A 25443-nucleotide genomic window follows, 5' to 3' on the forward strand; every position below is an offset into this window, starting at 1 on the left:
TTGTTTATAATCATTCTTTCATTTCGTGTCCATTGATTTGTTTGCATTTGCATGTTGTAATTGTATTTAGTTTTGTTTGATTTTTGTTCAGTTTAGTTTTAGTAAAATATTATTTTTAACTTTTGTGTCTTTAAATGTTGGCCATCTGACAATCAGATAATCCTACGTCTTTACAAACAAAAAATACTGTTTTTAGTAGAAGGAAAAGGTAGCATCTACCTGTATATTTTGGGATTAATGGTGAAATTGTTGAAGAAAACAATAATCACTGTCATAGAAGAGAGGCGAAAGATACCAAATTGATATTCATTATCATAAGTCAAAAACTGATATATTTTAAGAAACTCGCTCTTATTTTTATAGTTCTATTCATTTCACTATTGGCTTTGGAATACTCTTCCTTAAATATAAAAGAAACTCCAAGTTTATTTATATTTACAAGTATACTAGAAAATTCTACTGGACTGATGAAATATTTAAAACCTTCAATAATGAAATAAGACATATTATATAAGTCATTGTCAACTTAGAAATAATGATACCAACCTAAAATATCATCTTTTTATCAGAGGACACTTTTTGTTAAAACTGTCATTTCCCTATTGAGGTGAACCAGCCTTTGCCAAACGTACAATGATGTAAGACAGATCTTACACTCAATAGTTGATAATAATGTTGACATAAATATTGACGTATTACTTTTTGGAACCAGATTATTTTCGTATGATATAAATATTGCAATTTTTAAATCTGTTTAAAAATATATCAGTGACACTCATGGTTTTATTTGAAAAATATCTATTTAATCCGTGTTTTATAGCTTTCGTTTTCATCCAACATTTTGTAATTTATTCCACGAAGTATGCTTAGTGACTCATCAAAACCTTATTGTTCATATATATTACTAACGACTAATAAATAGTGTTGATATATACATGTCTCAAGGTACTTAAATAACGGATGATCAATTGCCTTCACACTTGAATATAATATACTTTTTGCAATAAACACTGTAAATATGCCATTGTTAGTGTGTGCTCATAAATATCATGCATCAATCCACTGAAGTTCTACTACTTTTAATACAGTTGTAAAGATATGATTTATACATTGTACAACCAATGTTGACGACAGAGCCTTTAAAGGCAGTGCCTGTTGCTCAATTCTTTTCATATCCTAATGAATAAAATATGTTTAAAATCAAATATTGTAAGGACACTGGCTAATTTTTAGCACCATATGTTGACCTCTTGTTGTTTGTATGTTGCATGTGTTGTAATAAAATGTCATTTAGAAGGTCATTGTAAGGATATGAAATTTTCATTAAGCTAAAAATACTAAGATTTTTTTTTTTTTTTTCAATGCTCTTCAAATTCATTATTGATTTGGTTTTCACCTTTTTTTTTGTTGAGCGTAACTGGGGAATCTTAATTGAATGATGACTATTGAACAGAGGTATTCTTCTGTTGCCTTTATTTAGACACACCTCGCGTACAAAATTATACGCCTGGTAACTTTGACGAGTTTTTACATCTTTTTACCTGCAAAAACGCAGTGTACGTTTAAAAAGTGATATACATAGTGTACTAGTGACTGATTTCAATATTCAAAATGTTCAAAAACACATAATAAATTGAGGTAAAATGTTAGTTTTATTCAAAAGAGAGTTGGCAAGTTATTAGAAGCATGACTCTTAGACAAGCGAATGGTCAATACAACAGATTGATCGAACATGAGGTATTTGCATAATCCGAGAGAATAAAGTTAGTATTCTCTGACAAGAACTGATAAGAAGTAAAATTCAGCTGAATATGATAAATATTTACATATACGACTGTTGAGAAGTTTCGTGAATATACCTAAGACGCAGAAAACTTCATTAATTGATAATAATCCAACAACCGTAAATATTTTTGTGTTGAAGTACAGATACTAAATGTTAAAAATGAGGTTGTAGGATGATATTTTATGCCAGGCAATGCAAATAATATCACAAGGAGACAATGCAAACTTATATTACCAAACAAAAAAAGATACAATCACATACAATATAGCCTCACACAATGTTCAAATGCATTATTCACAATTTTACTCAAGTCTAAATATGCATATGTCATGATGATGGTTAAGGTTGGCAAACAATACCCTTACTTGAAACATTAGCAAAGTGAGTCAGATTATACATTGTATCATTTCTGTTACATTTTACGTTATTTCTATATGTATGATCAAAGAACATATTTAGAACAATGCTGGCTACTAGAATCAGTAGTAATGAAACAAATATTAAGAACCGTTGACATATAATCATTTTATACAATGGAAATGATTGCTCTCCTATTTTTTGATCAAACAACTGACGAGTATCGCTATCACTTGGTTTGGCTTCTGTATAACTACATGATGTGCTGTGATCATCTAAAATATATTTTGTCAAACAGTTAAACGATTATCTTATATGATGCACATGTTAGAGAATAATCCTTTTATATTATGTTCAGACATTGAGACGCTGAATGGATCTATCAAGTCGTTGAGGTCATCATATAAATTATTTTTAGATAACTTCCTAACTTCTTCTTTGAGATTTTCGTACGTTTTTTAATTCGAACAATTACATTTGTGAATCTACAATAAGAAACCTTTTTAAGGAACAGACGTATGCAGAAGATACTTTGCAAATCAAGAATGACAATTTGATAATAGCAAAACTGAAGTAACAACCCTTTTTTTGATGTTTCATTAGTATTTTCTCCTTGTTTTGTCATAGATTTAAGCTTTCAGTCAAACCCATTGTATTTGGTTATAGAAAAGACCTGGTAATGACGAAGACCTTTGACATATACTTCATTTCGAGGTTGTTAAGATACATGAAATGTTAGCATTTGCTTCAATGAATATTTTGGAGTGAAAGAAAGGGATCAATATATATGGAACTAATAATAATGGACTTTCCTAACTTTGAGTTTTACAATGACAATATGAATATCAATCAACAAAATTCAACATTAATGTTTTCGACAATCAACCGACGTTGAAACAGGAAGAGATCTAAATAAACTAAGATTTTTCTTGATCTATGTTAACTAGTAATTTATATTTAGTTATAAATCATAAAAACGGCATATTAAAGTTCTCCCGATTTTTACAAATGTTAAACATTCAATGAAAGAGGAAAAATAATGTCTACCCTAACTGCAAAACTGTTTCTAACTATCGTTCTTATTAACATTATAATCACAAATGTCTCAAATCTTGATAGAGAACTTTAACAACACTCTGATATGTTCATGAACTCACCTCCATAATAAGTAGGGTCTTTTACGTTAACTGCTGTTATTTCCTGAGCCTTCAAAAATATCATTTTCTTTTATTATTAAATAGTTCTAGCTCTGTATGTTTTTACCTCTCAGTTTTAAATAATCATCTTATCGACATCACATTTATATGTGAAATAAATAAAAGTTATTTGCAATTGTTATGCTTCTTTGATGAAAGTAGTATTGTAAAGAACGTAAAGAAGTTTCCCCTTTTTTCGTTTGACGGTTTAATATTTCTTTACAGAAAAACACATTATTAAATACGGAAACAGTTATTTCAGTATAGCTCAAATCATTGTGAAAGAAGACGTTACATGTAAATATTTTTTTTTTAAAGCACTAAGATTTCATACCTTTTTACATTCATTTTCCCAGCTTAGTGATAATGTCTTCGCAGCATACAATATAAACATGACTACAATAACTATACAGAAAGCCCACCATACACCTAAATAAAAATTCTAATTTGCATCGATTGTGATATGATCTTTCTCCGCTCGAAACAGCTTCATTTTCAAATTTAATAGTCGATATTTAAAAAAATATTTGTACTACGAGACTCTGAAAGCATTTTACAGGTAACCAAATAAAATTCGGGTCTGATCTCATGTGCTCCGGAAGGGAAAGCAGATCCCGCTCCACATGTGACACCCGTCGTGTTGCTCATCTAAGTAGAAATCAGATGATAAGTCTTATTCGGTAGGTCACATTCGGGGAATAGATGAAGGGATTGTGGTTACGAAAATTAGAACATAGCCGTCGTCATCTTTGAAACAGATATTCCATAACGGTCAACCAACTCGTGATGGTGTCAGTACAATTTTCCAAGTGATTACTTCAATCTCAACACTTGGAACTCTTGGTTGCTAGTTTCCTTGTGAGAAGCAAACATCTATCAGGGAAATTATGATGAGAATTGCAAGTCTTGGAATATCGTACCGATTGGGAGTTATATACTCCATATGCAGGCGCTGCTGAAATATTGCTAAATAGAAATTGAAATTTCTCAATTTGTCGTACAGTTTTGTGCTCAACTGACCCTCATTGACAATTTCTAAATTTAAGTAAAAGTATGAGACAGAATTAACTTCATCTGTTGTATCTTTTATTCCAAGTTCGATGGGATATATGGGTTCAACATAGTCACCAAACATTGCATTATTTAGTGAGAGGACATCATCTATAAACCGGAAATGAAGTTAAAGAAGAATGCTAGCTTCTTTTCATTCTTCCTAAGAAGCTCATGTATAAAGTCAGCCTCGTATATATGAAGGAACAAGTCAACAAGAAGAGGGGCGCATTTTTCCCATGGGACTGCCGATTGTTTGTTGAAATACACGTCCTCCAAACGTAACAAATATGTTGTCAATTCAAGAAATAAAGTATCCTGATAATGTCAGATCATAAAATTTTTGTTTGTATCAGAGTGATTTTATTTTTAAAGTACGATTGATCCTACCTTATACAAGATACTTGTATCTACGTAGGCCTTTCTTTTTATGAAACAACGCAGAACCAATTCTTTCAATTTGTCTTTTAGTTTGGAATTATTGTACTAGTAATTAAACAAAATGTCCTTTGTGAATTACAGTTTAGAAATATTATCAACTAGTTAAACGTGTTAAGAAGACATTCTTGTTTTGTTTATTTTTTTTTTATAACCCGGATTTGTTTTTGCTTAATCGATTTATGACTATTGAACAGCGGTATACTACTGTTCCCTTTATTTATGAAGTGGAAATCTATTGGAAATTCATTGTTTTCATGTTGTTTTATTAATTTTCTTTGTTAATTGATTGATTGAATTGTAGTTAATACCCAGAGGCCAATATAATATTTATATGAAATAATATGTTAAATATGTAAAAGAGAGGCGAAAGATACCTAAGGGACATTCAAATTCATAGGTCGATAATAAACTGACAACGCTATGGCTAAAAATGAAAACGACAAACAGACAAACAACAGTACACAAAACACAGCATAGAAAACTAAAGACTGAGAACACGAACCTCACCAAAAACTGGGGGTTATCTCAGGTGCTTTGGAAAGGTAAGCCGATTCTGCTCCACACGTGGCACCCGTCGTGTTGAGATTTTGAAATACTTGCTTTGTACTGGACCGACACATCACTGTACAAAGCCTCATTGTTTCGACTTCCAGTCTCACCTCTTACCTGTAAAACCCGCTAGCTAGGGAGGGAAGCAGCAGATTTCAATTTAAAAGTCATTAAGTGGACGAAAGTTTCTGATTCTGAGCAGACAAATATTTGCTCATACTGCCGTATTTTCCTTATTTAGCGGGGATGCCTATGCCCCCTCCTTGGCCTTCCCCCGGATCGAAATTTGACATTCGCAAGCGAGAAAACTATTAAAGGGATGTCTGCTAATAATTAGAGTTGTTTGTGGTAGTAAATAATATTTGTACCTGTTATCTGTAAAGTGGTATACAGTACGAACACTACCAGTAGCGGCATTCCTATGATATAATGTGCTATAACCGTGACAATGCCTCCATATATCTGATGTCCTGTTCCGCGTAAGATGCCATTGAATACAAGCTGCAAGGATAATATTTTCCCTTATTCAGAAGCAAAATCTAATGGAAATAATGCTATAGTTTTTTTATAACGTGTTTTTTTTCATAATATATAGTATTTTATACCCAGAACTTTGATGAATTTGCTGTTCTATTTAGGTCTGTTACGAATATATAGCTCATAATGCTGCTACGTATTTTCACATTCCTGGACAAAACATAAAGAGACATCAACACCAATGACGAGCTTGCTGATATAGGACTCACAAGCATTATTTAGACTCGGGACATATTGCTATAATGCTCGTAGTTACTGAAACCATATAGGTACCCACATGTTATTGGTGGTATGAAGTCATATCGTCAAAATATCGTTTGCTATGATACGGTACGGCATTGCTTATGGTATTTATGAGTAGTTTTGTTATTTATTATAACATTTGTTGGTTATTGTAGACATAAGTTATTTATTGTATTGATGTTTACGATGACATATTTACCATTGTATTATCGAAGAAGTTAAATGTAGCTATCAGCGGCATCACTTTTGAAGTCCAGTGTAATATTTCGCTACAAAACAAACATTAAAATATGTAATACTTCATGTCAAAATGCCAGATTTTGATTGGTAAATACGAGGGTGATAATTTACTCTATGACATGACTTAAATTCTATTACCCTTCACGGAGATGCTTTACTTAGAACGGATGATTGATATATATAAATTTTGTTAAACTTTTACTCAAATTTCGTGTAGTTTAAGCTACAAAAATATTTTTTTGTCATGCATCCGATTTCACCTTGAGAGATGCACACGCCTGATGAAGCTAATTTGTTTAGCGAAATATTGCGTGAATAATATAAAATATAACAAGTAATTTTATAACACTCGTTAGTGTGTTAAAGTTACATTCTTAGGCACTTATATATATATATATATATATATATATATATATATATATATATATATATATAAGACGTCTTAATTTTTTGCTTCAATTAAAATCTAAAAGACAATAATAACCGAACATTCAGTATAATAAATTGAAATACACAAATCTGAGAGGGTGACAGAGCAGATTGTTATCTCTCATGGTCTACTTGAGTTATGTCAGAAACACGTGACCTGTGCACCAACAATGCTCTTTAACGTCTATTGTACAACTATACACATACAATCGTTGTTTATGAAATTAAGTTACTTAATTACCTTATTCCCTTTCCCCTTCCAGTAGGGTGCACAGTAAACGAATTTGATCGATTTTGGTCTGTATTTTATATCAATGGAAAGAGGAGATCAAGCTTCATCGAAATATTGTTATTAAATTTGAGTCGAAGGTCAAAGATAAAATTTCAGGGAAAACGCAGATTCATATTTAGACAGCTTACCGCCTTAATGAGCAACATAAATTCGAATTATTTAAAGGATTATAACAATAGTTACTTTATTGAGGACTAATTTGATATTTCTGTTGCCAAATATGATTCGAGATTGACATTTGCCCTGATAGGGTCACATTGGCAATTTTCATTCAGCTATTAAATAACAGTGCCCTTGACACTTCACAATTTCAAAAATTTAGAATTTTTATATAAGATTCGATACAAGTGAACTCTAGAGATGTTTTTTTTTTAATATTAACATGTATAAGTTGACCCCCCCAAGTGTTCGTCAAACATGGTTCACTTGACCTCGACTTAATTTCATAAATCAGTAAACAAGGTAAAGTTTTAGTGGTTTAAGATACTATAAGCAATGGGTCAAATAAATTTGGTGTATGAAATGATAGCTAGGTGTACATGTGTTTGTTGCAGAGTTCATCTGACCTTAACCATATTTACATGGATCATTGATAATGTTAATTTTATGTTATACTTTTTGTATAACAGTTTTCTCTAAGACTTTTAATATAAATTTAGTCATGATCAGTAAAGCAGGCTTGATATTTCAGCGTGTGCACTCTTGTTTTATCTCTCTCATTTTCAAACCTACATGTTTAAATGTCTTTTTGATCGAGTTGAGCCATTTCAATTGATATTTTATAGTGTGTCTTTTAACGTTGTAATGTTACACTACTGTCTAGGGTTAGGGTTAAGGTTGGCGCATGTGAAAACGTTAAAACCCGCTGCATTTTTATGCACCTGTCCTAAGTCAGGAGCCCGTTGTTCAGTGGTTGTCGTTTGTTGGTGTGGTTCATAAGTGTTTCTCGTTTCTCGTTTTTTATATAGATTAGACCGGTGGTTTTCCTGTTTGAATTGTTTTACACTAGTCATTTTGGGGTCTTTATAGCTTGCTGTTCGGTGCTAGCCAAGGCTCCGTGTTGAAGGCCGTACTTTGACCTATTATTGTTAACGTTTTATTCATTGTGACTTGGATGGAGAGTTGTCTCATTGGCACTCATATCACTTCTTCCTATTTATATATATCACCACTTGATAGCAAAAAACTGTTTGTTCACAATTTCTAAACATATTTCTTACATATTTTCTGTTGACTAATCGAAAAAACACTATAGAATATTATCATGGATTGCAATTAACTTTCCATTCAATGCTACCAATAATTTATTTGGAACTTACAGAGACATAAAAGCTTATACGTCGTCATTTTCATGATCGTCAGTGTTTCTTACTGCAACCAGACGGTGTTGAAAATTTTTCACATGAATCATTTGCCTAACATGGGCATGATTTTCTTTTTATCCCTTCTTACGGTTTGTATATCCCAAACCTTTTTGCTATGCCCTTGTGTCTGTAGTGACGTTTTAGGTTTTAACGAACAAAATCTATGTATAACTGGTAAATTATGAAGTCATTGATTTCCTTACAATACATTACGTAAAATTTTACTATATTTTTCCATATATACAAACATTTTGTTTTGAAGATCGGCTGTACCTGTTGAATTCGTATGAAAAACGGGATATTTCATCCTATTTTATTACAGTAAAGATGTTTATAAAGCACGTATATTTAAATGCAATCTGTGTAAATGTATAGATTATTTGAAAAAAGTAACAAAAATACCAAACTCCAAGGAAAATTCAATACGGACAGTCTCTTATCAAATGGCACAATCAAAAGCTCAAACACATCAAACTAACTGAAAACAACTGTCCTATTCATAAATGGTGAATTAAACCTGGTTGTATAGCTTGCTAAACCTCTTACTTGTATGACAGTCGCATAAAATTCCATTATATTGACAACAATGTGTGAGCAAAACAAACAGACATAATAGGTAAATTTGTCAAAAAATGGGGATTGTGTTATAATCCTAATCACTATAAAAACAAACAACTATGTCAAAAAAAAAAAAAAACCCAAAATGGCATATAGACACTCTATAGACAAAGCACATAAGTAAAAATGATAGGCAAGAATATAAAAAATGACCATAGCACAATAACACAATGGCAGTATGTATAAATACCGAGCCACGCCAAAAAGATATTACCGAAAATGGACTAAACAGTAAAGGTTAAAAATATACAAAGACAAATAAAAAGGAAACATTGAAAAAACTTATTCTTAAAGGATATAATATTAACACAGTAGTAAGATAATTGTATATGATTTTTATTGGTACTAACATTAAACTTTTAGATAAATGAAAAACAAACTAGATACGTTTTGCTTTACATTTATGATAAGTAATGGTCCAAAACCCTGATAGAGATTTCCAATAAAATGACATACATACGTAACTCGACGTACGTACCTAACGGGAACGGTTATTGCCAACCCAATGGTAAAAATCAAGCATTTTATTTATCACGTGGTTTTCCTGATTCCCACCATAATTTTCACTGACATAAGATCACGTATGAACACACAAATTCCTTACCTATCATTCGATCGATTTGAGTTATCTTTCATGGTTATCATTATGGCAATTATTTTTTCAATTTACTTTGCAGATGAACGCTCCATGATTCTACATGTACATGCTTATTTGTTTCTTTATTCGATGTTGTTTCTTTTATTATCTAAACAATTATCTCATGAAAAAATTCCACAAATCTGGCTTTTTCATAGACGGGATATTTATGTCAGTGTGTGACCAATGAAGAGTTACTATGGTCACGTAAACTACCCCACCAGGGATTGGGAGAAAAAGGAGGGGGGGGGGGGGGGGGTTAGCATTGCAGGGTGTACCAACATGTACTCTACCCAAGACATTATCCAACAATATAACCATGATTAAATGGTCGTCTGTTTGGTTGTATGGGATGTATAAATACACAGCCTAGTCCAGTCGGAACGAAGACGTTCTATCTGATGTAGGGAAAGTGCAATCATTAGATATAGGCAAAATTTCTATCCTTGTCTAACATGCTCTTCTTTTCTAGTTGCAGTCAAAACTCATAGTAGTCCAGGTCGACCCACGATTTAGATCTATTTTTCTTGTCCTGAACATGAATGTAGTTTTTGTTACTTGGTATCGAGTAACAAAAATCAATCTATCAAACCCTGCTTAAAACTTGATTTTTTTACATTTGTAAATGCTGAAATATATTTTGCTATTCTGATTTTCCATTGTCCACTCCCTATTGGCATTGCGGTTTTTTAACCATGTCGAGGCTTTGACTGCTAATACTCAAATCGTTTGCTTCTCTAGAAATACTGGAAATAAAATTCAAGCTACTCTACTATTGAGGCTAGCAAGCTACCACAAGACCACTTAGGCTGTTATGAAAATAGAAGATACACATACATGTACATTTGAAACAAGAATATGTGGACATAAGACACCGGGTCCCCTCACATTATCACATTTCCATGTTCAGTGTATGGCTAAATCTAGGTCAAACTCTTATTTGATACATGTCTATAAATTTCTGCCTATGACAAGGTATTTTGAAATAAATTTTAGAAGTATGCTTAAAAGGGAGTAAGTCGTGTACACCTTTTAAATTCTGGAGTGTTTGAAACTCCTGTTTTAACCTTATCACTTATAAATCAAAAATGAAAGTATCATCTTGCTTAAGATTTCATTATTTTGATTTGTTCAGACTTAAATTTTATTGAGCAGTTTTAAGAATCAATCCTTTCAGAAATAAACATATGGGTCAAATGAAATGACCAAGTAAAGATCGGTGTATTTGATTACCGGTAACTGGATTAATTATACCCTTAACAGGTTGTTGTCAATACAATCATCAAAAATTTAATAACAAGATATAAAGATTCAAAATAGCAGATTGGGTAAAATATATTCCAAAAAAGTATGTGTATTCATCGAGAAATAAATTCATGCAGTCTATCCTACCCTCCGTCATGCTTCAATGCAATAGGCCGAGATATGTTCAGATAGGTTAGGTATGTCGAGTTATGTCCTATTAGAGCTATCTTACATTTTGACGAAATGTACGAACGAACGTAAAGGGAGCATGTATTTCATTTCCACGATAATACCGAGAGACTATTTTTAATCCGGTAATACGGGTATTTTTTTCTGAATTAAATGAATCTTTAAAAATGTAAGCAGATCACACATAAATTACGCATAGTAAATCTTATAATAAAGAAATATAGTTTAAAGTACACTTACGTTAAATACTTTGCTTATGCTAACCACGATTACACACATTTGCGCGGGAAGTTTTGAAGCTTGCTTTTTTTAAAATTTTTAAACCATTACATTAATTGAAATTCTTGCAGTCTAAATTAAAGACACACCAAGATTATTTTCAACTATTTAATGAGTATGCCATGAACAAATTGTCAACGTGCTTCATCGAGATTTGCCAGCCAAAGAAACTACAATGAATGGAAAACAAATATGAAAAAAATAAATCTTGGAGATACAGGGGAACAGTTAACACATACACAACTTCACAACAATCATGCAGCAAGTTATACTGAAAAAACAGAAAAATGTTTGCAGAAGCGTAAATCGTCTGTCTCTGGCTTAGTTGTTTATATAATAAAAAAATGCCAGAATAAGAGGCTAGCCTAGGAATTTGTCTGCCGAGTATAGACATATCAGGTGCACCCCACTCTTGAATCCGCCCATGAGCTCTAATTATAGATCTGGTTTTGTTCATTTACATTTATTACACATTTGAACATCTAAATGATCAATGGAGCCCCGTTATATAATTTGGGTGTCATTTTTTTCAATTTGACTATTTTTGAAGGTTTAAAAAATTTACAATTTAGAAAGATCTTTTTTGAATTACTTTATTGACGGTGGGATTTTATATTTACTTTGGTATCATCTGAGGTTAAATAATGCTAAGAAGTAATATTTTCATTATCATTTTTGTTTTTTGGGGGGAGGGTCGACTGGATTGTTGTTGAGCACAATGTTTTTGGGGTATTTTTTCTCATGAGTCAATGTTTAGCTAATTACGTTAAGTTGTCTCCTACAAATCGTACGTCACAAAATTCCGATTTCGCATGAAAAGTCAAGTTTGGCACATGTTGTTGCATGCAGAGTAAGTGTTTGATGTGCATATTGAGACGAAACGCCATCTTAGTCCCATGAAAACCTTGATTATTACTACATAAAAAGAACTCAAAAGTCAAAATAAAGGATCCCTCAAACGGGTCTTACGTAGGATTCGTCAAGAGTACGTACCTTTCGTCAAATTGTAAGAAAGCTCTATTCTTAGAAATCTCCATGATGATATTATGCACTTACATTTTAACATTGTACACGGTTGTGTTTTTCTCAAACTGGTGATGACGTCTTTTCACTAGCTTTCACTAGCTTTCAGTAACTGCGAGTACTGTTACATCGGTACTTTGTGTCTCTTGTCTTTGTGTAAGTTAGTTTTGTGAGTTGAATTTTGGCACACACATTACCTGTATCTTAATGCTTCAATCCGAATAAAAAATCTCGTGATGATACACGTTATGATTTTGCTTTCGATGAAAATGTAATAAAATTCAGGTAAAGTTTTAGTCTTAATAAAATGCTGAAATTCTTTTAATAAACTTATTTAGATATTTCATGCTTTTGTTATGCGATATATTTAATATATAAACAATATTCCAAATCACCAACAAAGAGCGCAATTATTTAATGTTTCACGTTAAACAGCACATCATAAGAACATAATGTACAAATCAATGAGAATGGCACGACTCATCATATCTGCGCAAAGCACAAAAACAACTATTATAAAGAAAAACGATCAAATGATTTGTTTGTTGCTGTACAATTATAGTCACTTCCCCCAGATTAAAGTTTCAATCTTTGTTTGTGTAATGAATATAAACACACAAGCGACTTATTTTACACGGACTAAACTACACATTTCAAAAACTTTTTTTGTACGGGATATACGTCAGATACTATAGTTAAGTTTAAGCGTGGTTTTCTTTATCATGCCCTTGTAGTGTCAATTGTTTGATTCAGACAACAAAAACCAAGGTCACTTATAACAGTTTATCTTACCTGTCGCTTGTATATGCTTTTGGTGCAACGTCTTTCATCGAAATGTAAAATGTACTAGTGAACAGAGCAGTTACGCCTTAAAAAACAAACAACAGTTGGTTTAATTATAATGTGTTATTGGAATGGGTTACACCAGCTCAGTAGTAAGTGCTTCGTTCCTGACATGATATATAAAATGTATTATTAATTTCTACGACGTCAACAAAAAAAAAAAGGGAAAAGAGGCAGAATATACCAAAGGGGGCATTCAAAGCTTTAAAGTAAAGACACTGACTACGCCATGACAAAATCCCAGAATACAACTAAAAGATAAGCAAATATACAACACACTGCATAAAGGATTGGAGACTGAGCAATATGAGCCCGTTCAAAATCTTATGGGATTTCTGGTGCTCCAGAATGGTAAACAGTCCCTGCTGCACCAGTTCCACCCATCGTGTGGTTCATTCTAAGTACAAAATCGGTGATAAGTCTAATTCGTTGACCTCACAACCGAGAAATAAGAGGACGGGGATATGGTTTCCACAATTGGAACATATAAATGGTCATCTGTGAAAAAGATTTTTAATACTGTCGACCATCTCATGATGGCGTTTGTTAATCTTTTGAAGGGATGACTACAACTTTATCACTTGTTGCCCTTGTTAAATAGCTGTCTTGAAAGCAACAAGCACCAATCAAGGAAATGCAAGCTCTGGAATATTGTATCAACATTGAAATATATACTCGATATGTAGGCGCTGCTTGAATGTTGCTTCAAAGAAATGGAAAGTTTACAGTTGAAGTTTAAATCTTCCAATCTGTCGTGAAGTTTTGTTATCAATCGAACCTCATTGTCAATTTCTAGATGTAAATCAAGATATGAGGTCAAGATATATGTAAATAAGAGGTAGAAGATACCAAAAGTTATACTTAAACTCATAGGCCGATGACAAACTGACAATGTCAAGAGGATTTTAAGAGCTTTAAAGAAGGAGACATTTTACATAGTAGAATAATTTATTATGCTCTCGTTTCAAATATGTTATCACCTATGCTGCTTCGTCATTGATGCAGCCCAAATTTGACGGAATACCAGTTTGGAATGTATTATAATTTACACTTTTGTATGAATTTTTATATGAAATTATAGACAAAAGTACCTTTAGAAAACGATAATTGGTTAATAAACTCTAATTATAATACATATATAAAAACAGGAATACATTAAGAAGGGCAATGAAATATCATACGTTGAAAAAGGACAAACACAACCATAGTCAACATATGATTAAACTTTGTCGTTTAACATTGTCTTAAAAGTTCAACATTTGTCAGTGATATTGCTGAAATAAATGAATTAACAGTAAAATAACCTACATCCTACCAAGATTCCAACTCTAGATGTCGTCTGAGCTTTAATTGGATCCCCAGCTCCAACATGTTGTCCAACTTTTATACATACTGCTGAAGATAAGCCTAAGGGAATCTAAAATACGTTTAAATAAACTGAAACATTGTAACTATAACAATTCAACTGTTTATAATTCACAAAAGTTATAACATAGAATTTTGTTCACTAATGGAGAATAGGTAGAAAAGTTTAAACGATATATGCTTCGATGGACTATCAGCTGTAACAGTTAAAGGTATGCACGTAAGAGGTCTGTGAGCAACAAGTAATATAAAAATATTTTACTGATATTTTACTATTTGTTTTTACTGCTGATTGTCTACATTAAATAATTCATTCTCTAAGAAGTCTCAAAGGTGTAACAATCGCATCTAATTTGTATATACATTGTTACAAACAAAGTCATATGATAATAACTTTAAAAGAACACAATAGATAAGATGAAGAAAATAATACGAATAGAACATGACCAAGATACCAACCGGGTAATAAGAATTAAAATGGTCGAAAATACAGGCACTAAGTGAAATAAAAAAAAATGCAGGCAACAGTAATACAGAGACCACTACAGATCGAGCAACACGAATACAAATCATAAATCTGGGAGGGGGAAGTGGAACATTCAGGTTGTCTAAAAGGGTTAGTAGTTCCTGTCCAACTAGTTTTCCCGTCGTGTTACTCTTGAAAAGTACAAATCAAGGGATAAATCGCATTGGCTAATTTCAAAACAAGAAGCGATGGATTTGAATGTGATTACGACAAATGCAACGTAACAGAGTCTATATGTGTATAGGACAAGCCAAAAATGTTATCCAAATAATAATGGCGATTATAGGACTTCAATCTAATTATAACAAGTCCATTATTTCACTAGGTACCATGCAAGCCGCAATGCTCTATCTTGAAAATCATAATAGAAAACACAACTACTGAATATCGTACGAACAGGGAACTGTTTTATCAAAATACAGTATATCATCCAGCATCGATAATGACCACGTGATTGTAAATATATATCAAAGAACTATTATCCTACATTAATTGTTTGTCATTCGTTTACTACGTACTTTATGTGGCCTTTTTTATTTGAGCGTTACTAATGAGTCATTTGTAGACGAAACGCGTGTATGCCGTACAAAATACTAATCCTGGTGTCTATGATGCCTTTATTCATTATTCTAATACATTCATACTTTCATACTAAGAAGGAGTAAACTTATACTTACCATATATAGTAAACTATGTATCTGGTACACAATGGTATGTGCTGCCAGTTGAACTTTTCCGAGGAAACCTTATGATATAAATGATATTTGAATTAATCTCTATTTTTCATGCATCGAAAGAAACTTATTGAAAGTCTTCTATTGCTTTTTAGGTACTTATATATGTGTCCTTTACTTTTAACCAATATCTACAAATTCTTATATGTACCAGTCAGTGATATTTATACGGTCTTGTCTTACACAAAAAGGTAATAACTTTCTGTGAATTACGTGTGGAACTGCCGTAACGGATTTGATGTCAATGAAATTGTGAATTTCATTTAATCTTGCGAATTGTCTTGATTTCTCTGTCATATACATATGACTATCGTTATTTTGATTAGATAAAAACATACATTTTTTTAGGAATAAGAACATATTTTACTATGTGTTTTGTCATTTCGCGCCCATTTTGATTGTCCAGTCCTTTTCCAGAAGAGTTCGAGAGTAAAACTCATAATTCCTAAATATCTATAAAACCAGGAATCACACTTTCATGAACTTAATTTATACACACACCGAAGTCAGGGGTTACCATAAAGCCCTAAGAGAAATAAAATACAATTGCGTCATACTTTGACCCCTGAAATTGATAAAATTGCATCATTATTCAAACCATTCAAAAGAATGCTAATTTTATTACAAAAAAAAAGAAAAGGTTGAATTTACCTTGAAATTATTATTTTATGTTAATACCTTTTACACACATAATGTTTTTTTTAAATATTGATCTTCTATGAAAATATACTTGGATTTTATGTATAGACCAACGAACTGATCTCAAATTAGTTTTGCTGAGTAAAAGAAAAGTGATTCCAGTACACGCAATTTCTCAAGTGTTATTTTCATTTGCAATAAATGTAAGCAGTTTGAAGCCAAAATGAAAATATGTATGTCGAAATTAATAAAAAAGGCTAATGTCTATCTCATAGATTTACAATTATAGTCCTCACATTTGTAAACTTAAGGGGCCAAAAAAAGAGGGACGAAAGATACCAGAGGGACAGTCAAACTCATAGATCGAAAACAAACTGACAACGCCATGGCCAAAAATAAAAAAGACAAACAGACAAATAATAGTACAGATGACACAACAAAAAGTAGCTTTATCATGCATTCACCTTTACCTATTTCCTTTATGAGATTTCATAATATGCAATGGAAAAAATTTTTACTGATCAAGTTTCTAAGATTTTAAGATGCATCGTATTTGCGAAAATGAAGTGAAATCAAATTGCAACTGATTAACTGTCAATGGTCGTTTAGGAATATAATATTACCTTTTTATGAATAAGCTTGGATCTAAAATTTCAGCTTTTACGTTTACTGAGAAACACAAAATTATGTGAGTCAAATACACAAACAAAAACATCCAACTATGGTCAAATATGCTTAAGGATGTTCGCTTCTCTGTTTAAAAATTACAAGTTTGTTAAAAGACTGTTATAAATTAGTAGTGTATAAATATCCGAACTTAAAAAGTAGAAAAAAATGAGAGCTCCGTGTCATTGTTTTTGAGATATAATCAATTGTAAATTTGATGGGAAATAAATTTTCTAAATGTTTCATACATTTAACATTGGCACATTTTTTTCTATCAAAAACAATGAAAAAATAACATGGATTTTATAAGATTTTCAAAAAGGCTTTTTAAACTATATGTAATAAAAATAATTTAGAAGAAAAGAAGGGCTTAGCGGGCAAAATGTTTATTGGCACTACATTGATAAAACAAGAGGATACGGAATATCTGTCAAAAAATCAAAAACAAGAGTAGCGAACATCCTTAAGTTACTATTGCAATATTCAGTCTCAAAGAAAATATGTGTAACTACAAACCTACTACTATAATTGATATTTCAAAACTCCACCAATCTACTGATATCATAAATATTCCAGGGATTGCAAGATTTAGAAATGTGTTCCATTCAAGGAATGCTTCTGTGCTAAAACCTGAAAAACAAGAAATAACGTTTGACTAACGGTTTAATTTGAAAATAACGAGATAAAAGGTATATATTTTTTGAACTAAATAGATATAACATTATTTTACATGATCTTCAGTTATGAGTAAATTGTACCAAGGTTAATAAGATGAGTTATGTATGGAATGCTGTACTCTGAATCATATCTCAAAGAGTTTTTAGTGATTTCATAGTACCTGTGCTGTAACACCACTGTCCAATGTTAGGGGGAGGTTTGAGTGCTCAAAAACATGTTTAACTCCGCCACATTCTTTATGTGCCGGTCCCAAATCAGGAGCCTGTAGTTCATTGGTTGTCTTTGGTTAAAGTCTGTCATATTTGTTTTTAGTAAATTGTTTTGCTATAAATTAGTCCGTTATGATAGTTCTGATCGGGGTAATATAAGCTGTTAATGATACTTTTGGTCAGGGTTAACAAGAGTCCCAATAGTGACGATTCAAATTCATACTTAGGATTGATCGCACTAAAACATATAGACGATAGATTTTTCGATTATTCTTCCTGAAGAAGAAATATTTATAAAAATATATGATTTAATAACTCTATAAATGTATAAGTTATATAGCGGGAATTTATCTTCTGACAAATAAAAAAAAACCTTTTCTGTAAAAATTGATGACTTTCAGAATGACATTAATTTGATCAATCTTACAAATGACAAAATAACCATTTATGATTTCTTGCTATTTTACAAAGGTGATTGTCTTGTTGATTTATTAGAAAAAAGAAAAACGAATCAAGCGACCCAAACTATCCATTTCTAGATGCAAGTTACTATATAAACCAGACTGTTTCTAACTGTTTCTAATTGTATCTATTGTATTCCTTATTTGTAGTTAAATGGAACATCTGTATATGTCATTTGCTCTATTATTCCTTTGGTATCGTTCACCTCTTTTTTTATATCAACTTTGCATTCAAACTTTGAATTATTGAATGAAAGGATATCATTTAAATGTAAGGTTGGAGGATTATACTTGTTGCCTTTGACTCTTCTTTAGAAGATCCTGTAATCTTCCTCATACAAATAAAGAAACTGCATGCGCGCGAAGAAGCGAACACTTCGTTTGAAAAATGTGTTTAATGTGTTTTCGAAGAAAATGGTTTCGACTTAATGTTTACAAATAAAAAAAAATGAGGCTTACTAAGAAACTACGATGAAAACTAAGTTGTATTCCACTAACAAGGTAAAATAGACTCCAAGTTCAAAAAATGGGCGGATAATATCAAGAGTTCATTCAAAACTCATAAGGCGAAAGCAACTGATAGCACCATGGTAACAAACGAAAAAAGACGAAAAGACAAACAATATAGAATTAAGAAAATGTGGCATGATTGGTAATGAGACAGCTCTCAACCAGAGACCACATGACATAGAACTTAACAACTATAGGTCATCGTACAGCCTTCAACAATGAGAAAACCCATACCATAAAGTCAGCTAGAAAAGGCCCATATATGTCAAATGTAAAGCAATTCAAACGAGAAACATAACGGGTGGTTTTTTTTACAAAACAATAAACGAAAAACAAATATGATATACAGCAACAAACGACAACCACTGAATTACAGGCTCCTGACATAGGAAAGGCACATACGGAATGTGGCGGGGTAAAACAATTTTGCGAGCGCCCAACCCTCTCCTAACCTGGAACATTGGCGTAACAGCACAACATATGAACACACTATAAACATCCGTTAGAAAGGGCTTAACTCAGCAGATCGACACAAAGCAGAAAAACAAGTAATATACACACAGACCAAACGTGGCAGGATACTTATACATCCCCACAACAAAAAAGACACAGAGTACTGATCTGAGAGCACAATCAGTTAATGACAGCTAGTTCAAAGCCAATAACAACTAATAAAAGAATCATGTATCTAAGACTAAAGTTTCAATCAGTACACATCCAACTTCCAATGGATTAACTATAAAGACGTCTTTGAAAGTCAGAGAAAAACATGACCTTATCCAATGCCAAAATACAAGTATCAACAGATTGTAGAACCGTGAATGTGCATATAAAGATGTATATAACAAGAATATTTGATTGGTTTTGATTTACTGATAACAAAATCAATAGTTATACCAATAAAAACAATATTTTAAGATCTAATTACAGTTTTGAATTGGTAACCTTTTAGAATAAGTTTATTTGAAGGATGGATAAGTTTACCCGGATCGTATCTAAATTTTCAGGCGCGGAAAACAACATCTCCTTAAAAGTCAGGATGTGCTATCCCATTTGAAATAAGTTTTCTACGGGTACAGCAATACTTCAAAACCAAATCTTTGTATCTATGGAAGAATTTAGTAACGGTTTTGAGTAATTTGTGACAACGAAATCATTGACTTAACAATTTATCAGTTATACATAGATTACGTTCCTTGAAATCCAAAACGTCACTTCAGACACGAGCATTACGAACGAGTTGTGATATATAAACACGGTAAGATATTGCCAAAGGAACATCACCATCTAAAAAAGGAAAATGAACAATAGGGAAAGAAAAATCGTCCCCTTTGTCGTAAATTTTTGTGTTGAGTTTCCCGTTTTTGAAACTAAAATTTCTAAATCTAGGGAGGGACAGTTATTACCGTTTATATTTGATGCATTTAAGGTAAGTTCCATTGGGTAAATTTCGGCAGTATATTTAGAAAAATCTTGATTATTTGACGAAAAATATCATCAAGATAACAATCTGAGTTTGGTCATAAACTTTGATTCATAGCAGTACAAGAACAACTCTGCTATTAAAGGAGTGCACTTGGTGTCCATAGGAATACCTACAATCTGTCGATACACTTTAATGCCGAAACGTACATTAAAGTTATCAAGGAGAAAATTAACCGGTTAAATCATCTCATTTTAATTACTTGTTATAGTGTTCTTTTATTTGTCTTTGTAAATTATTAACCTTAACTGTTTAGTCCATTTTTGGTAACATCCTTTTGTCGTGGGTCAGTACTTATGCATTCCGCCATTGTGTTGTTGTGCTGTGGTCATTTTTCATGTCTTTCATTTTTGCTTATGTGCTTTGTCTATATGCCATTTTGGTTTTTTTTTGTTGACCTATTTGTTTGTTTTTCTACTGATTAAGATTTTAAGATATCGGTGCTCTTCAGGTTTGTACTTGTTTTGGCTTTTAAACTTTTTTCATCTGAGCGTCACTGGTTGGTCTTGTGTGGACGAGACGCACGTCTGGCGAATTGAATTTTAAGCCTAGTACCTTTTGTTAGCTATTATTCGTGTTTTTCTTTGTCCTATATGTTCTCCCATTTATTTGTTTTGTGGTCCTGTCATGTGATGTTGTCGTTTTGGTGTTGTGTTTGACGTTGCCATAAAAGCGGGAGGTTTGGCATGCCACAAAACCAGGTTCAACCCACCATTTTTTTCTTAAAATGTCCTGTACTAAGTCAGGAAAATGGTCATTGTTATATTATAGTTCGTTTCTGTGTGTGTTACATTTTAATGTTGTGTTTTTGTTGTGTCGTTGTTCTCCTCTTATATTTGATGCGTTTCCCTCAGTTTTAGTTTATAACCCGGATTTGTTTTTATCTCTATCGATGTATGAGTTTCGAACAGCGGTATACTACTGTTGCCTTTATTTAAAACAATGTTGACTGCTGTACGCCTATTTTTTTGACATTTTTACCTACTCTGTCTGTTTGGTTTGTTCACACATTGTTGTCAATAAAAATAGAATTTTATGCGACTGTCATACAGGTGAGAGGTTTAGCTAGCTATAAAACCAGGTTTAATCCACCATTTTCTGCATAAGGAAATGCCTGTACCAAGTCAGGAATATGAAAAAAGTAAAATCACAAAAATACTGAACTCCGAGGAAAATTCAATCGGAAAGTCCCTAATCACATGGCAAAATCAAATGACAAAACACATCAAACGAATGGACAACAACTGTCATATTCCTGACTTGGTATAGCCATTTTGAAATAATTCTTATATGATTTGCATATCTATAAATACTTGAAACGGATTGGTCAATTAGAATTTTTTACCTTGGTTTACACTTCGATAAACCATGTTTCCGAAACTACTTTCGTACCATCTATTCATGCGCGATACACATGCATATGCAGGGAGTCCGGGATTTTCAGCAAATTGAGATTGAAAAACAAAAACATAACAGTTTTTTTCTATTTCAATGCATATGTAACCAAAAAAAATATTGCATTAAAGCTTTGAAAATTCATAAAATTAAAATTCATGAAAAATTCCGCGAAATTTCATGAATGATTTAGCGCATTTACGTCATGGCAAAACACGACGTCATACAAATGAAAACTTTCAAGCGAAAGATTATTTCGTTACTTGAACGCTTCAAATTCGGATAATATCTCATTAAAATGGTGTTTTTGAGGTAGGTGCTATTTCATTTTAGATTCTGTTGCATTTATCGAACATTTACGGATTTTAGAAATTCAATATGGCGGCTAACTCCTTAGTTACGACGTGTGCATTTGATGGTAGTAGCCATCAAACAAAAAATCTTAACTGAAAATCGCGAATGTTTGACTGAAGAATTATAAGGATTAAACACATTTTTTCTAGAAGTTATTGATGTGTAAACCGGGGCTCTTACTCACAAACTTAACATAAAAGTCCTTCGTACTTTTATTCAGTTTGTGAGTTAATTGCCCCGGTTTACACATCAATAACCTCTAGAAAAAATGTGTTTAATCCTATAATGTAGAAAATGGTGGATTGAACCTGGTTTTATAGCGCTAAACCTCTCACTTGTACGACAGTCTCATCAAATTCCGTTATATTTACAACGATGCATGAACAAAACAGACATAATAAATAAAAATAGTCAAAATATGGGTACAGCTGTCATCACTGTGTTACAATATCAAAACAAACAATCACAAAAGCATAAAGGCAACTATCAAATTAAAAACCACATTCATTGCTTCGCGTGTCTGACGTCAGAAAATTTTAACGTCACGTAAGAAGAAATTTTGTCGTTCAATGTTTATTCAAAACAATTTTATAATTTCACATGGGGAATGTTGTTATACATGGTTAAAAAATCAAAAGTTATGTTAGAATTAATTTCAGAAATAGACCGAGATTTAAAAATTGTCCAGAAGTTCTTTGGAATTTTTAGGAATCCACATATGGTTAATACCACTACGCGAGAAAAATAAATTTGTCGTTTGTCGTTCAAAGTATTTTCAAATTCATAATAGACGGGATCTTTTAAAGTACAGAGTCACGTTATAAGAACCAAAGAAACACAAAAAGTCGCATATTCAAAACACACCAGCAAAAATGAAAGATAATACAAACACATTGACGGGATGTATAAGTACCTATCCACGTCAAATGGATATCACAGAAAACAAACCAAACAGTAAAAGTAATATTAATAATAGAACAAAGACAAATGAAAGAACAATATAACACGTTGTTAAGATGATAAACAACGTCAGTACGCATAATCTATACTTCAAGACCACCATGTATTATTTGTGAAGATTATACGGAATATTTATCAACAAGGTCTTGGTACCTTCCGATGAACTTTTTTTTAGAAAAAGGACGAGACGTTCTTTGACATACCCCTGGTTCATCAACTTTCTGCTCAGACACTGGTGACGTTTTACAAAGTCTGAGTAGGAGCTGCTAGCTCTTGAATATCGAATAGGTTGGGAAATGTATATTCCATATGCAGGTGAAGTTGGTATATTGCTACTAAGGCGGGTGAAATTTATAATTTTAAAATTAAAATCGTCTCGTTTGTCATAGATTCTAGTACTGAGATGACTGTGTATGTCAAATTCGAGATATAAGTCTAAAAATGAGACGTGTCTGTTGTGTCTTTATTTCTAGTTCTGGGGGATATATTAATGGAACCCAATCAGAAAAGTTCGGATTGTTAATGGAAAGAACATCATCAATATATCTGAAAGTGAAATTAAATAACCTGGCTTCTTTGATCTTCTTGTTTTTGACAAGTGTCTGAAGGAACTGCGATTCATATGAAAATAAGAAGAGGTCGGCAAGGAGAGGCGCACAGTTCGTTCCCATAGGAATGCCAACAATTTGTTGAAAAAGTCTACCTCCAAATTCAACAAATATGTTGTCGATAAGAAACTCCAGCATACTGATCACTTGTTCTTCTGTGTAGCATGTTTTACCCTTTTGTTCACTATTAACAAAATATGCCTTATGATATCCCAAAGTAATAAATGTATAGCGTATGCTACCATTTTTATGATGAAAGGCATTGTGGATTATTTCTTTCAGGCGATTTTTCAATTTAGCATGGGGAATGGTGGTATACAGGGTTGAAAAATTAAAAGTTTTGATAGATCTAATTTCAGAAAAAGACCGAGATTTAAAATTATCTAGAAGTTCTTTAGAATTTTTAAGAATCCACATATGGTTAATACCACTACGCGAGTAAACAGTTTCACATTATTTCTGAAGACCCTCTTTCACTGCGGACATAATTTTAGTCAATCTAATGGACAATTCTTTAGTGGAACATGCAGATAAGCCGGCAATGTACCGTTGTTTGTACGGAAATTTGTGAAGCTTAGGTATCCAATACAAACAAGATAAGTCCTCCGATTTGGTGTTCAATGTAATGTTCATTGAAGCCATGAAGGACTTATGATTTGCTAAAATCTCATCCTTTTCAAATGATATGTCTTTGTATGTGGGATTACCTGAGTGCTCATTTATTCCTAATTCTTTTACAAGACATTCGTAGTAATACGATTTACATACAAAGACAATATTATTTGAAGCTTTGTCCGCAGGAACAACAACATACTTATCATGAAGAGATGATAGACATTTCACGGCCTCTTTGTCTCTGAAAACGGACTTTGGGCAATCATTCACACAGTTTTTCAACTTACGAATGCGACGTTTTATCAATGACCTGATAGTTTTGACCCATTCTGACATAGTGTCCAGTTCAACTTCTTCTCGTTTAGCCCATGCTCTGGCGTAGTCTTCAATGGAATTCATAATTATTTTGAAGTTATGGTTCCAATTGATGTGTTGGGGTTCTCTAAACTTAGGACCATGAGAAATCACCTTTCCGATTTGAATTATCCTAGGAGTTCGGTATTTTTGTTATTTTACTTTTTATCTTACCTCCAGTAAGTGTAAGTATATTTAGCATATTTACATTTCTCATTAGGGAAGAAGGCTTTAAATGAGTTGCAGAAAATATATTTGCAATCAGATTTTACAAACAACCATCTAACTATACAGGAAAAGTTTTGTTTGATAAGATTATGTGGAAGTGTAGTTTAAAGAGTTGAAAAGTCAAAACTGTCAGCAGAATCAAAAGGACCTTCAAAAGCACGTAATATATCTAAAACTTCCAAATAATTTTTTAAATTCCAAAAAAAGTTATTTCCACTATTTTTATATGTTTAATTACAATAGTTACTAGCTTACCCCTCCGGAGCACCTGAGATCACCCCAAGTTTTGGGTGGATTTCGTGTTGCTCAGTCTTTAGTTTTCTATGTTGTGTTTTGTGTA

At 32.3% G+C, this 25443-nt stretch overlaps 1 protein-coding gene and 1 long non-coding RNA gene across 2 annotated transcripts in view; both read right to left on the reverse strand.

Annotated features, from left to right (window-relative positions):
- Nucleotides 1-1958: 1958 nt before the first annotated feature.
- On the reverse strand, nt 1959-3767 carry LOC127700670 (uncharacterized). The gene is made up of 3 exons (XR_007981681.1): nt 3674-3767; nt 3301-3349; nt 1959-2418 (listed from the first exon to the last, which is right to left on the reverse strand). It is a non-coding gene; the product is annotated as an uncharacterized LOC127700670 (long non-coding RNA).
- Nucleotides 3768-5712: 1945 nt separating this feature from the next.
- The window catches only part of LOC127702876 (multidrug and toxin extrusion protein 2-like), a 154814-nt gene continuing 135083 nt past the window's right edge, over nt 5713-25443 (reverse strand). The window contains exons 5-10 of the mRNA XM_052207180.1: nt 17765-17878; nt 15887-15954; nt 14627-14735; nt 13268-13343; nt 6359-6428; nt 5713-5880 (exon numbers count right to left, since the gene is read on the reverse strand). Coding sequence (XP_052063140.1) covers nt 5713-5880; nt 6359-6428; nt 13268-13343; nt 14627-14735; nt 15887-15954; nt 17765-17878 — 605 coding nt within the window. The remainder of the gene's footprint in view (nt 5881-6358; nt 6429-13267; nt 13344-14626; nt 14736-15886; nt 15955-17764; nt 17879-25443) is intronic.

Source organism: Mytilus californianus, unplaced genomic scaffold, assembly GCF_021869535.1.
Source record: "Mytilus californianus isolate M0D057914Y unplaced genomic scaffold, xbMytCali1.0.p SCAF_5, whole genome shotgun sequence".
Taxonomy (NCBI): domain Eukaryota; kingdom Metazoa; phylum Mollusca; class Bivalvia; order Mytilida; family Mytilidae; genus Mytilus; species Mytilus californianus.